Genomic DNA, 15,177 nt, shown 5'->3' with positions numbered 1-15,177 from the left:
ATGTTTTGACCTCCGTGCGCGCGTGTGTGTGTGTGCGTGCGTCCGGACCTGTATTTTGAAAATGCCTGGACCAATCACAATCAAACTTCACACATACATCATACATGATATTATACATATGCACGTCAATTTGTTTCACGATCTGATTCAAGATGGTCGAATGGCAGCCATTTTTGTGCTAAAAATCATCAAAATCAAGCATTTCCCAGCTGTTTACAGATGGATTTTGTTCAAACCTTGTATATACGTTGGACATTATAGGACCTTGATGCGTATGATTTTGTTTTACGATCTGATTCAAGATGGCCAAATGGCGGCCATTTTTGTGCTAAAAAATCCTAAAAATCAAGCGTTTCTCAGCTGTTTACAGATGGTTTTTGTTCAAACTTGGTATATACATTAGACAATATGGGACCTTGATGCAAATAATTTTGTTTTTCAGATAAGATGGCGGCCATTTCGTTTTAATGAATGTGGTTCTCGTGTCATATCTCTGACTTGCTTTCACTGATTATGTTCAAATTTTAAATATTCATTATACATCATGTCATGGATAGACAGATTGGTTTGGTTTGATGATCCTATTCCAAATGGCCAAATGGTGGGATTTTTTGTGCTAAACAATCATCATATATCAAGCATTTTTGGCATTTATGGATGGATTTCATTCAAACTTGGTACATACATTAGACATTACAGGCTCCTGATGCACATCATTTTATTTTTCAGATTGGATTCAAAATGGCTGACTGGCGACCATTTTGTTTTAATGATTGGGCTTCTAGAGCCATGTCTCTTTAATGCTTTGACTGATTATGTTCAAATTTTATATATTCGTTATACATCATGTTATATATATATACATGTATTCAAAATGGTTGATTTTGTACTTGTTTGACGATCAGATACAAATGTCAATCATTTTAATATTAAAAAAATCAAATTTCTGACATGGTTATATTCCAGCTGTATACTACATGTATAAACAAAACTATATAATCTTAAATTTGATAATAACGGGGACTGTGCCATGCATGGCATGTTATTTTTATATATTGGTTTATATGTTTATATGACCGTTATTTAAGGTTTAATTTCTTGATTCAAGTATATAAAAAGATAGTTATTTACATTGAAAAACATGTTTAGGTGTAAAACTTTAGCCCCATATGCAAGGTTGGGTACCTAAGTTTTAGCCACCTTCAGTATGTGTTTGTTATGAATGCATAGAATTCATGCTAAATCTTCTATTATCCACAGATGAAGAATACTATGCAAGATTTAAACTATTGAGTGAACGGAAAGATCAATACAAGATGGCTGCCTTGGTAGCTAAAAAGCAAAATGACATCCAGACTGCATCCGCACATTATAAGATTGCAAAGGTATTGTCAAAACAGTACAATCACAATATACATCTTTTACTACTGACTTTATTACATGTAGGAATTCTAACTCGCATCTTTCAAGGCACATATTAATATGTGCAGTTCCATTATTTTCAGAAAAATTAAGCTAGAAACAATGTTATAAAAGGATGCTTTTTCAGCTAAAAATAAATATCCTGGCCTCACGTTTTTGTTAGTCCCCGTTCAGACGTAGTCTGAAAATGGGGACTTGTGGTTTGCCCTGTGTGCGTTCGTGCATGCGTCCGTGATCACCTGTATCTCGAACATGCATGGACCGATTAGGTTCAAACTTCACTCATACATCACACATTATATGGGACATATGCACATGCATTTTTTTCATGATCCGATTAACAATAGCAAAACAGCGGCCATTTTAAGGCCGAAAATGCATCAAAATCGCACATTTTCACCATTCCAGACCCGGATCTCAGTTATGCATGGACGGATTTTGTTCAAATTTGGTTCATACATTAAACATAATAAGACCTTGATGCACGTCATTTTTTTTTGGATCGGGTTTGAAATGGCCGACTGGCGGCCATTTTGTTTTAAAGAATTCAGTTCTGAATTCGTATCTGAGACATGCCTGGATTGATCGAGTTAAAACTTCACACACACAAAGTACATCATGTCATAAATATGTATGTGCATTTGTTTCATGATCTCATTAACGATAACCAAATGGCGGCCGCTTTAAGGCCGAGAATGCATTGAAATCACACATTTTCACCATTCCGGACCCGGATCTCAGTTATGCATGGACGGATTTTGTTCAAATTTAGTACATACATTAAACATAATAGGACCTTGATGCACGCCATTTTTCCGGATCTAGTTCAAAATGGTCGATTGCCGTTCATTTTGTTTTAAAGAATTCAGTTCTGGGTCCGTATCCGAGACATGTCAGGATTGATCAAGTTCAAACTTCACACAAAAATAGATATGTGCATTTGTTTCATGATCCGCTTAACAACAGCTGAATGATGGCCATTTTAAGGCCGAAAATGCATCAAAATCATGTATTTTCACAATTCCGGAACCGGATCTCAGTCATGCATGGATGGATTTTGTTCAGATTTAGTACAATGTGTTGTACATATGCAGGTGCACTTTCAGTGGCCTGAGATTTCGGTCATGATCTGCTTTGAATGTATACAACTGTATGTCACTCAAATATGAACGGAACGGGGACGTGTCATTGACAGTGACTTGTTCATTTCATTTTGAGAGTACTAGATATTCCTCTCCCTTATAAAAAAAATATCTATACTGTAACTGACCTCCAAGAACAAACAAAGCCAACGAACTCTGTGAGTGTCTATAGATTAATTTAGAAGACCTTTTTGCTACATTTGATGGTATTTATTGGTCAGGGGATGATACAGATTTGCAAAGTGTGAATGCATCTTTAATAATACAGCTATATTGTAATTGTTCAGTGCAAGTCTTTATAGAGCTGACTAACTACTAAATGGGAGATTGTTCAGCTTAACAATTATTGCATGTTTTTGTTTATGTGTAACAGTATGTAATACTAAGTGCATTTAGAGTTTGCAAGTGGAATTGAAAGTGTAACATTGTCTGTGTACATAATTTGAATCCTATCTAGGTCGGTGTAATACAATTAATATTATTGTATGTTTTTATTTATTTATTTTCAGCAATTTGAACTTGTAATAGAAGCAATGGAACAAGGCAAACCTATTGATCTGAGTAATATACCACCACCACCTCCTTCACAGAAAGGTTTGCATTGACTTTATATATATATATACAGGGCTCGAAATTAACTTTTTTTTCTGGTAGTCCATCTGGGCTACCACTTTTTAAATCTGGTAGCCCAAGATCAATCACTGGTACCCCAATATTTTTAAAGCAGTATTTATGCCGTAAAAGTAAAAAAGAATATTTTTAATATAAACAAATGTCATGTTCAGTACATTATTTTGACAGGTAGATAATGTTTTATATGTACCGGTACTAATTTTCTTTAGACAGAAGAACCTAACTGAAATACAGAGTTCATGTTTTATAGTTTCACTGCTTTCACTCATTGTGCATTGTGAAATACTGCAAATTCTAAGTTTAAAGTTTTAATGTTACAGTATTCAATTTTATTGTCACAAAACTTAAATTGCCACACAAAAATTATCTTGATTGTACCGTATAATACCTCATATAGGCGCCACTTTGATACATTTTCATTTCTGTTTGGCGCTAATATGAGGTCACATTTTGACAACTTTATTGCAAATGGCGCTTAATTGAACTAACACTCAGAACTGTCTATACAATGTACTTGATTCTGTTTGGTTTTTAAAATAAAAGAAATCACGTTTTTTCATTAAATATTTTGGCGTACTAGTAATTGGACATTTAAATTATTCCGGACGCCTAATATAGTCAAATTTAAGTTTTACCGTAGTCATTGACGCCTATTCAAGAGTATGATTTTTATGGTGACTAGCGTGAATGGGTAAGCTTTGTTTCAACAATGAGCTTGTATCACTATAAACAATGTTAAATTATTCTTCAAATGCTCAGTTTATCTTTTGAAAACAACTAATTTTTTGTTTTAAAAAAAACCCATCCCATTTTCCCATCTAAATCCAAGCCAAAAGATCGCACTACAATATCGGTAAATCTCTTCTGTGATGCGTTCAATAACATTAACTTATTTAAATGAGCTATGAGCACGTTGGCATCATCCACCATTTTGATTGGTTAATTTGTGATTATCAGGTCAAAGAACTCTGTCCCAGGTCAAAGCATTGCGGATATTCTCCAGCATCAAGTGTTTAATATGTGTTTGGAATTATTCGCTTACGATGAAACTAAGTTGCATTTCCTAACAATTCAACGAATTTATATTTTTATACGTTAATATAATCACTACTGAGTAATAATCAACAATTGGACAAGCAAAATAATTAATTAAATCACGCAACAAGCGGGAAGGACAATGCATTGTTGCCTCGGCAAGTTGCTTAACGTGTCACCCTGACATACCCGAAGAAGGTAATGCTCTTTAAATATAAGGACGCACAATTTTAAACGAAATATATGGGAGGGTGATTGTTATTTGTATCATCAAGCTAGTTGGCATGTCACAGTCCAATACACGCACAGGCCATCATAAAAAGAATTCAATGGGCAGTGAGGAAAAGGGCGATTTTTGCCCTCGGAGAATTTTTTAAGGGTGTGTGTAGTAGGCGGGCAATCACGCATCCTAGAGTAAACACTGTCTCATCCTGGATTTTTGGTAGCCGAGTTGGGCTACCAAATTTGAAAAGTGGTAGCCCCATAAAAGAAACTGGTAGTCTGTGGACGCGGGGCTACCACTAATTTCGAGCCCTGTATATATGAGGCTATCAGGATAATATGTAGCAGAGGTTGATGTGTTCATTCAGTGACATGATACAATTTATGTCATGTGTCATGTGCTATCATTTCTATACACACTGCATGATAGGCAAAATAAATTTGGTTCGCTGCCTACAACATGCATTTATAAAACTCTGCATTCCGTTATGCTGTTGTATACTTTTTCTGTGCATCCAAATAAGTTGGGTCCGTCTGTCTTCTCTGCGTTTCTGTGCCCATCGCTTTGAAATTTGATTGAAACATGTCAGCAGCAGAAATTTTGCATTCGTAAACAGCGGCTTAACAAAGGTCATTGACTGATGGCGCTCCTTAGTCTGTGCTAGGGAATAGCCCTCTCAGTGCGTGGATGTAATTGGGTCTAGCCAAAGGCAAACATGTGAGGTATGTCTTACTCTGCTTAAAACCTAGCCCATACTGTAGCGTGAACACTAAAATTACGTCAAAGTAAACATGTACATTTATGTAAATGTGTGTGTTACAAATATTGTATCTGTATTAAATATATAAGTAATGATTCAAAAAGAAAGGATAGATGATGTAGAGCTGAATAATGAGAATCTTTACTGCTGATTTGTTGTTTGTTGATGATAGGTACTCAGCCAGAAATCCCTCCTCCAAGTCAACAAATGGAATCATATGAAATGGACGATTCACCTCCTCAGTCACTTGGTGTTCCTTCGCCACCAAAGACCCCTTTAGAAGCGTTACAACAAAGGCTTGACAAATACAAAGCTGGAGTTGAAAGTGCTAAAAAAGAAGACAATTCTAGTAAAGCCAGAAGAATGGGGAGAATAGTTAAGGTATTTGACTGTAATGACATGGATGGATAATTCATAAACTATTTACACTGTGTAATGTATTCTTGTTATTCACTGCATTGCAATGGATGAGAAAGAATACAATGCATGAAAACACAAACAAGAAAAAGAAAAGTGTAGCTAAGCTAAAACATCATAAATATCATAAATTTCACATTAACAATTTAAGATACAGGCCTAGAAAATCTAAAATTAGGTAGGATTTCAAAATGTCAAATTTGATCAGTATGATGTGTAGCTCAATGGTTGTCATGTCCATCCAGTATCAGAGATTACAAGTTTGGGTTTGGTGGTTGGCTGTTCACTCAGTAGTGTAAAATTTGGGATTGGCACATTTTGTTTTTTGGCTTCACAATAGCACAAAAAAGCTTGCACTGGAAGAAGTCCGAAAACGGAGACTTATAATTCGGTCTTCGTGCGTCCGTGCGTCCGTCCGTCCGGAGTCTTATCTCAGAATCCCTTAGACCGATTCCGTTCATTCTTTGCATGTGCCTAGTACCTTATGTGGGACATATGCACATGCAGTGGTTTAGCGATTCGATTCAAAATGGCCGACTGGCAGCCATCTTGTTTTTTGAAAATGTTGTATTTTGGACATGCTTTGTCAGTTGTCATTCAAACTTGGTACATACATGTAGATTATACATGTTAGGATACATGTCCATGACGATTTATTTTGCAATTGGATCAAAGATGGTCGACTGGCAGGCATCTTGTTTTTGTTTTTTTATGCGGTATCTTGGACGTGCTCTGTCAGTTTTCATTCAAATTTGGCACATACATGTACTTTATACAGGTTAGGATGCATGTCCATGACAATTTGTTTCAAAATCTGGTCAAGGATGGCCGATTGACAGCCATCTGACTTTTTGGCCTTACTACTATATTTCCATAATTTATGTACCATTTTCATTCGTATTTGGCACATACATCATACATATCAATGTGTTTCATAATCAGATCAAAGATGGCTGAATAACGGCTGTTTTTATTTTGGCCATATTACTATGACACGAAACACGTGTTTTGATGTAAATAAACAATCTGTTGTATACGCCACTTGAAACTCAAGTTTCAAGGACACGCTCGCGACAACCCCTCCGCTTTAATATGACGAGCACAAAGAGAACTTAACGGGGACTGTGTCATTTTCAATGACTTGTTCCAGTTAAGTCATACCGTTTATTGCATCCAACGATTTATTTGGTTCATATGTTCATTTAAACATTGTTTAGGGTATAAGTTCATGTAAAAAATAATAGATTGGATAAGATGTCTTTATAAGTAAAATTTAAGACTCATTTTTATGTTTGATTGCCCAAAGTTTTAGCCATCCAAAGGTGGTTAAAATGATCCAAAAAAAACCCAAAGTGATTGTAAAAAAAAAATGGATAGAGATTTTTCGAGTTGTTTTCTGAAGTCATTGCTGCTTGTTCCTTTAAATAGAATCATTTTCCAGTAATCATGATCACTTTATTATTATCAGACCTTTCTGTTTCCAAAAAGTTCCATGGTGATTGGTCAGAACAATTTTGGTCTACGTGTAGAAAGATTGATATCTTTACAAAGCACACTGTTTCACATAAACCTGACAAACGTCTTTGTTTCAGCAATTTGAAGATGCTATCAAAAAAGAAAAACTAGGAAAACCAGTAAATTATGAAGAACTTCCGTGCCCTCCAGGTATGTGTATTAATCCAACAAGTTGAAACATGTGCATAACCTGCCACTAGAGGGTGCTGTATTCATTCACTTTGCTACCTCATTAATATGCAAAAATTGACGTCTACTAACAAATGAAAATATGCAGAATTTGTTTGTATTTATTGTATTATTTTTCAATATTAGGATGTCAACAATTTTGCATATTTCATTAATTATTAAGACAACAATTCTGAAATTATGAATTCTGTAATCATGTTCCACAGACAGAATAATTAATCATACTTATATATGATTCATTCCTTTGTGTTGCCAGGGTTTCCACCTATACCTGGTACAAGTGAAGCTAACCAGGCTGCAGCCAGTCTACCTGTTGCTGGTCCCAGTGCTACTCCCAGTGCCAGTGCTGCTGTACCAGCAGTGGCTACATCACCCCCAATGGATAACATAATAATGAAGGCAGCACCTACAAGACAAGCATCACCACCAAAAAAAGGTATAGTTAATCTCATTTTCTTGTCTAAAATACTGATACGTGCATTATAATAATATGAGATTATTACGAGGATAGTATGCACAAAGACAGTACAGTGGAAGTATCGACCGACACGTAGCGGAGGTAGATACGACGACGTACTATCTGAGTGCATAGTTTGAGGTATCCCCATACTAACCTTATTATTATACAGCTTTTCCTTCCAAGGATACATCATGGGAATGCCGTAACTCAAAAAGTTTAGAACTGAATCAGCCATGTTTGTTTTTATTATTAGAGGACGCTTACACATGTAATCATTGCAATCCTTATATGGCACCACAGTCACTCTACTAGGACGGTTAGGAAGCGCTATTGTTGAAAGGTGTGAACGAGCAGCTTCTAAGAACCTACGCTGGTCTCAAAACTATGACGTAATTGTCATCAGAGGGCGCTATTTTTCTCCATTTATGCGTTCGATGTTGCTCGAGACGACCGTGAATTTTTGAAATTGTGCTTTATTTTTACATCAAACTACAATCTCAACTTAACTATGACTAGGGGTGATATTGTATTTTACAGATGAGCGTTCTTTTGCAATCTTGAAGATGCTTTACTCGAGAAAAACATTGTTTTATTGACAGTCTCTTTGTCTCGATCTTTAACAGTCTTTCGGTCCGTAAAATAAACCCCTCGCTCAGTTTAGAAACAATTTTATCGCTAAAAACATTGATGTCTGCAAACCTTTACAATATTCCTTTGTTCATTCTCGTAATTTTTGTGTGTTCTTATAGTCACTTTATGGCGAAATTCTGCATGTTTTCGTCATCTATGGAGGTGGTCGCCATGTTGCTTTATTGCATGGTTTTCAATGGAAGTAATTGAACAAAAGAGATTTTTGATTGTTGTGTTTTCATATCCCTCCATTCCCTTTATTTGACGACTGATACAAATATCGTTCAGCTGTATTGGTGCTACTAGTCATATTTAGTTTCGTTTGAATATTTTTTTTTATGACTTTGCTTTTTGACAATCTTATGAACGGTTTATTTCAGCATGTCCGCACTGCTTTTTGATTCAGTCAAGACAGGGTAAAATACCCGGATGTTAATTTTTGTGTGGGAATTTTTGGGTGATATACTAATGTAGTATTCTATTAACTATTAGTAATTTCAGAATGCCATACAAGACAGCAAGATTTTCTCGGGGGGGGGGGGGGAACATGTATATACAAAGCGTGTTTATTTCCGCATTTGAGACTGCTCTTTCGGTGAAAGGGTATTGCAATGCTTTGTGGGGGAAAAATGACGCAACTCTCGCACTGTCTCACGATTTATCGTGTGTTTTCCGTCGCCCATTTTATGCTAATGACTTCTTAGCTCGTTAATACCGCTTTTGTTTCAATGTTTATCGAGACAAGGGTAGTTACAATAGAACGACGCAGCGCTTCCTAACCGTCCTAGTAGAGTGACTGTGATGGCCCACTGTAAATACGGCACGCTGTAACTTATTGCACCTGGAACTTATGACTCGCTGTAACTTACGGCGTTACGATGACAGTTTAATAATATTTATTAACTCATCATAATTCATTTTAATAGTTAGAAGATAAAAATGGTCATACAAAACAAAATAAAATAAAATAACAAATACAAACTTTTAAACTCCTTTAACACAGAAAGAAAGATTTGATATTAAGTCTGGCCTTAATGAATTAAGCTATGGTTGGTGACGTATGTTGGCTGCACATACATGGTTAAGTTAAGGCAGCCTATGTCAGTCTATGTTCCCTGTATGCTGAGCAATTCATTTTTTTCATCATCAACTTTGTTCTGTGTTCACTTGTAACATGTTCTAGGAACAATTATGACTACAAACAATAGACAACTTTCAAATTTTAATTTCAAGTTTTGCTGCTAGATTCTTTTTTTTCAAAATTTTTTTTTTTACATTACATAGTGAGTAATTTGAATAAACAACAACTTGATCTGCTGCAATCAAGACAAAGGCAGTTCAAAACAGCCGCATTGCAAGCCAAGAATAGAGGTGATATTGATGAAGCTAAAAGACTTCTAAAACAATCTAAGGTAATATAGATAGCAATTAGTAAATACTTTTATAGATTGTTTACTATCATCTTAGCAGCCTACAATTATTAAAACTGTCGGAAACATATTTGATCTTTACCGGGTAACTGGTGCTGTTCATTAAATGTCAAATGCAAACTTTGTGCTGTGTAAATTTTTTTCATAATAATAAATACAAATTATTATCCATAAAAAATGGATAATGCAATACTAATTAAAATAAACGTAGAATGCTTCAACAGACAGTTAGCTTGTACAGTAAAACCATCAGCTATATATGCAGTAACAGGACCATCTTGCAAACTTACAAAAAACATTCTTTGATGAACATTAGCAATAAGGAAGTGCAATTCTAATTCAATTTATTATATTTTGAAACATATTTACCTATAATGATAATGAAGAGGCTGTGTTACCATGTCTGTCATTGTCGCCATCGGGGTCATCGTTAACACTTTCATTTGACCAAGTAATTTTAGTTCAATCTATCCAAAACTAGGAAATATTGTCAAACAACATATAGTCTCATTTGCAGTTCAAATTTGGTATGACTGGCTCAGATATTTTTATAGATTTATTTTATTATGTATGTTATTCATTATTTTTTACTTCTAGGGATTTGATCAAATGATAATGGCTTCTCAAAGTGGACTACCAGTCAATTTAAAAAGTGTAAGTTTAAATCTAATTTCTGAAGTTTAAATATAAATTTTTGGGTTTTGATGATAACAATAGCTGAGTATGATTAATAACATTACCATGTTTTGTAGATTCCTGCTCCACCTGGTGCTGATACTGATTTCATGTACAGTGAAGCAAGTGGACATCAACCAACTGGTGATAGAGATGTAATGTATAAAAAACTAGAAGATACTCTAAAAAAACAAATTGAGGTAATTCCAAATAATTTGTTCTATACTTATCTAAGGGTACAATGGATATATACGGGATATCTTAGTCATCTAATCTCTTACTGTAGGATTTCTTTAATAATAGGATTTTATATTTTCCTAACTTGCCTTGTGTAGAAATTTTGTAAGCATTTGAAAAGAATCCTATAGGATCCCAAGTAGAATTCCTTTTTAGCTCCGCTGTCGACTTTGTCGAGCGGAGCTTATCATATGAGTGATTGTCCGTCGTCGTCCGTCATCGTCGTCGTCCGTCGTCGTCGTCCGTGTCAATGTTTTACTTTTTCGACTTCTTCTTGAAAACTACAAGCCTGAATGCTTTGATACTTGGTGTATATGTACCTTGGGTAGACCTCTCTTAGGTTTGTTCATTTCATGTTGATATCTTCAATTCTCTAATTTTGGTGAATATTTTTGTCATTTTTGGTAAAAAGTGATATTTTCAACTTCTTGTTAAAAACCGCAAGTGCAATTGCTTTGATATTACATATATAGGTACTACATGTGGACCTCTCTCAGATTTGTTCATTTTGTAATGATATCTTTAATTCTCTAATTTTGGTGAATATTTTTGTCATTTTTGGTAAAAAGTGATATTTTCGACTTCTTGTTAAAAACCGCAAGTGCAATTGCGTTGATATTACATATATAGGTACTACATGTGGACCTCTCTCAGATTTGTTCATTTTGTAATGATATCTTTAATTCTCTAATTTCGGTGAATATTTTTGTCATTTTTGGTAAAAAGTGATATTTTCAACTTCTTGTTAAAAACCGCAAGTGCAATTGCTTTGATATTACATATATAGGTACTACATGTCGACCTCTCTCAGAATTGTTCATTTTGTAATGATATCTTTAATTCTCTAATTTTGGTGAATATTTTTGTAATTTTTGGTAAAAAGTGATATTTTCGACTTCTTGTTAAAAACCACAAGTCCGATTGCTTTGATATTACATATATAGGTACTACATGTGGACCTCTCTCAGATTTGTTCGTTTTGTGATGATGTCTTCAATTCTCTAATTTTCGTGAATATTTTTGTCATTTTTGGTAAAAAGTGATATTTTCGACTTCTTGTTAAAAACCAATAGTTCAATTGCTTTGATATTACATATTTAGATACTACATGTAGACCTTTCTCAGATTTGTTCATTTCGTGATGATATCTTGGATTCTATAATTTTGGTGAATATTTTTGTCATATTTGGTAAAAAGTGATATTTTCGACTTCTTGTTAAAAACCAAAAGTTCAATTGCTTTGATATTACATATATAGATACTACATGTAGACCTTTCTCAGATTTGTTCATTTCGTGATGATATCTTCAATTCTCTAATTTTGGTGAATATTTTGGTCATTTTTGGTAGAAAGTGATATTTTCGACTTCTTGTTAAAAACTGTAAGTCCGACTGCTTTGATACTATACATATTGTTCATTTTCTGATGATGTCTTCAGTTCTTTAATTGAAATGTGCATTTCTAACAGCGGAGCTATCTCAGCCGATAGGCTGCTTGTTATTAATCCTATAGGATTCCTATAGGAATTCCAATCTAAGTTCCATAGGACTTGTTCAAGATTTCCGTAGGAATTTTATTAAAAGTTCTGTAGGACATAATATTCCTTAAAGGGGAACCGATACTATAAATAAGGGGCAAGATGGCCACTGTAATTAGTATGCTAATCCGAACCAAGCTGCTCACATCGTGGCGGGAGCTTCGTGAAATGTGCCATTTACGATGTTTGGGGATCAAGCTGTGGTTCCAAATACATATCTACGGGGGCATGAATATGTACGCGAGCGATTACACTCATCTGGTTGGGCTTTTGATGTATAAATGTTGTTGTTTTCGGTCGAAACGTGCCGCGACAAGTAAAAATCATGAGTTTAAAATGGCGGCTAATGTATGCAAAGTGCTTGTCAATCACAGTTTGAGTAAACGAAAATGTAAATCTCCTAGATGTTTATTCAATCTACAAAGCTTGTTGGTTTACAAACAGCATTATCGTTACGTAGTTTACCTATGGTCTAACCAAAGACTCTTCTCAAGTGTCTATGGTTTAACCATCGGTAACACTCGGACATGACAATGCAAGACAGTAAACAATGTCAATAACATTAGGTTACGGGATCTTGGATATCTATTGCAATAACTGTAGAAGTAGAAATTATTCGCATGGTTTTAATTTTGCGGTGAGTCCAAAAGCGCGAAATTAAAAACACGCGAAATGTCTAGTTGGAATGTGAAACACAAAACCCAAGTCAAAGCAACACTCACTCCTGACCCACATCACCGAGAAGACGATCGGGAAAGTGATGTTTGAAACCAAAGACCAGTCAGTGGAGAGAGGGAGTTTGGGCCAGACTCGTAACTCAACTAACTACATGTAACATGTATATGCTACATGTACCTAAAATTACAATGCAATTAAATAAGTTATACATGTAATATCGTTTCTTGTAATATAATATGTAACAATGTACAATGATAATAAAATAACACAATCCAGAGCCCAAAAAAATAAGATCTGTACGATTTGTTTTTAAAATTCAATTTCATTTTAGTTGTTTTTACTTGCCAGGAAACAATAGGCCCTGTGTTTCGTAAGCCTGCATGAAATTCACTGACATCAGTACTGGCCAGTAGTACAATCAAGCGGTCTGTAAAGAAAGTTAATGAAGGTTTTTCAACTTATGTGCACAATCGATAAAAGCTTTCTATCAGAACAAGTTTGCAAATGACTCAACAAGAAGTGTCCATTAGTTTTGACTAGCTTAACCAGTAGTAGTAGTTGCGCCATACATTGAAACAACATCAATTTTGTAATAATTACAATGCTGTAGATTGGGCGTTAAAATTGAGTCTTCGGTAATATTGTTTTGACAGAACGCTCTTCTTTTTCTCAACGCTCATTTGGTTTTGACTGTAAGACCCCACTCGCCAGACAACAAGAACACAAATCTTACACGAGATACAAGCCGGTACCACCCTTGCACAAAACTGTACATTTTGATTTTCCAGACGAGTGTCATCAGCAGGTTACAAGATAAGCCTGTGATGTTGCGGTGCCTTTTTATTACTAATGATTTTGTTATTTTTCACGCGGAATTTCCGTGTAATAACTTCTATACTTATAATATACAGTAAACTTTTTCGTCACTACCAATTTGTGGATATTACATGTATATGGAAATTTGAGGCCAATAGTAAATTCACGTTTTGTTTACTGATTTGCGACGGAATTATGAAAACAGAAGACCTTGACCAGAGGTATTTTCCCACTTTTATTAGCAGTCAGGAGGAGTAGTATACATACGGAATATGCATGGGAAGGTTCGTTCTCAGTTTTACTTTATACGAGATCAGTACCGTCAATAGACCGACGCAACGCAAACTGACTAGTCTTCGCCACCGTTTAGCAACAATCTTGTGGGCCATCATCAACTTGAATTAGTTTATTAGTTCCGTGTCATATTTGCCCGTTGATGTATATATTGCGGAGCGCGCAATGTTTCAAATCATGGCATATACATGTAGCTCTGTGTTTGACGCAAATGACCGAACAGACTAACGTGTACTTGGTTTGAAATTCAATTGTTATATTTAAACAAGCAAATTGTAATCAGTTCAAAGGATGTTTATATCAGTTGTTGTTTTGATTAGCAGGACAGGGAGAAAGATAAGCGTTCATTTACTCAGTTGACAGAGCCGGAGTTAATTACCCATGAGCACTTGGTGCAATCCATGGGATTGAGTGGTTCCCCTTTAAGGACAATAATTCAAAATCCTATTGGACTCCTGCAGAATATTTTTGCAGATTTTATTTGGAGAAAGTTTAGACTTCTCATATATTATACCGTATTACCCCGGGCAAGCGCCCCTCCCTGGGCAAGCGCCCACCCCCCTGTTTTCACAAAAGTTACATGTTGGGGACATCCTCAGTTAAACGCCCAGGGTGATTTTTAGCCAAGTACGGGGTCAACAATAAAGTTTTATTTGTCAAAAATGAACGCGCTTGATTTATTTAAATAGTGTGTTTGTTACGGTAGTTCTCTTTTTGGAATGTGTGGTAGCCCTGAAAAGGGCAGTTTCGTTTGTGTTTTTACATAAAAACTCATTGGAAGAGCATCGCCAGGCGATGGACGCGGGGCTCTTTGGCAACGACCAAAAACGTATCCGTGTCCAGCCATTGGTTGGCCACGTAGAGGTCAAAATACGCATTTTATTTTCCCGCGTTAAGTTTGGCTCTTCCGTTTCACCCCCTCCGGAATGTTCTACTTCCACAGCCTAATCGCAGGTTTTTCAAAAAAACGTCGAAAAAACACAAGAATTAGTGGAAATGTTTCTATTTTGGGCGGATTATTGATAGAGAATAATGTCTTTATTACAAAAATGCTGAAAAACGGTGAGTTTTTGCCTTAGTTAT

At 35.4% G+C, this 15,177-nt stretch overlaps 1 protein-coding gene across 2 annotated transcripts in view; it reads left to right on the top strand.

Moving 5' to 3' along the window:
• Positions 1-15,177, top strand: part of LOC102808237 (coiled-coil and C2 domain-containing protein 1-like) — a 65,528-nt gene that overhangs the window by 18,749 nt on the left and 31,602 nt on the right. For both annotated transcript variants that reach the window (XR_014926945.1, XM_085492717.1), the window contains exons 6-13: positions 1,261-1,385; positions 3,074-3,158; positions 5,388-5,596; positions 7,225-7,297; positions 7,593-7,772; positions 9,711-9,838; positions 10,454-10,510; positions 10,609-10,731. Coding sequence is in view for 1 of the 2 variants with exons in the window: in XM_085492717.1 (XP_085348843.1) it covers positions 1,261-1,385; positions 3,074-3,158; positions 5,388-5,596; positions 7,225-7,297; positions 7,593-7,772; positions 9,711-9,838; positions 10,454-10,510; positions 10,609-10,731 (980 nt within the window). In the remaining variant the exon portion in view is untranslated. The remainder of the gene's footprint in view (positions 1-1,260; positions 1,386-3,073; positions 3,159-5,387; positions 5,597-7,224; positions 7,298-7,592; positions 7,773-9,710; positions 9,839-10,453; positions 10,511-10,608; positions 10,732-15,177) is intronic.

The sequence above is a fragment of the Saccoglossus kowalevskii genome, chromosome 18, assembly GCF_978046115.1.
Source record: "Saccoglossus kowalevskii chromosome 18, keSacKowa6.1, whole genome shotgun sequence".
NCBI lineage: Eukaryota > Metazoa > Hemichordata > Enteropneusta > Harrimaniidae > Saccoglossus > Saccoglossus kowalevskii.
Note: the sequence above shows the minus strand (reverse complement) of the source record. Positions and strands in the feature narration are given on the sequence as shown.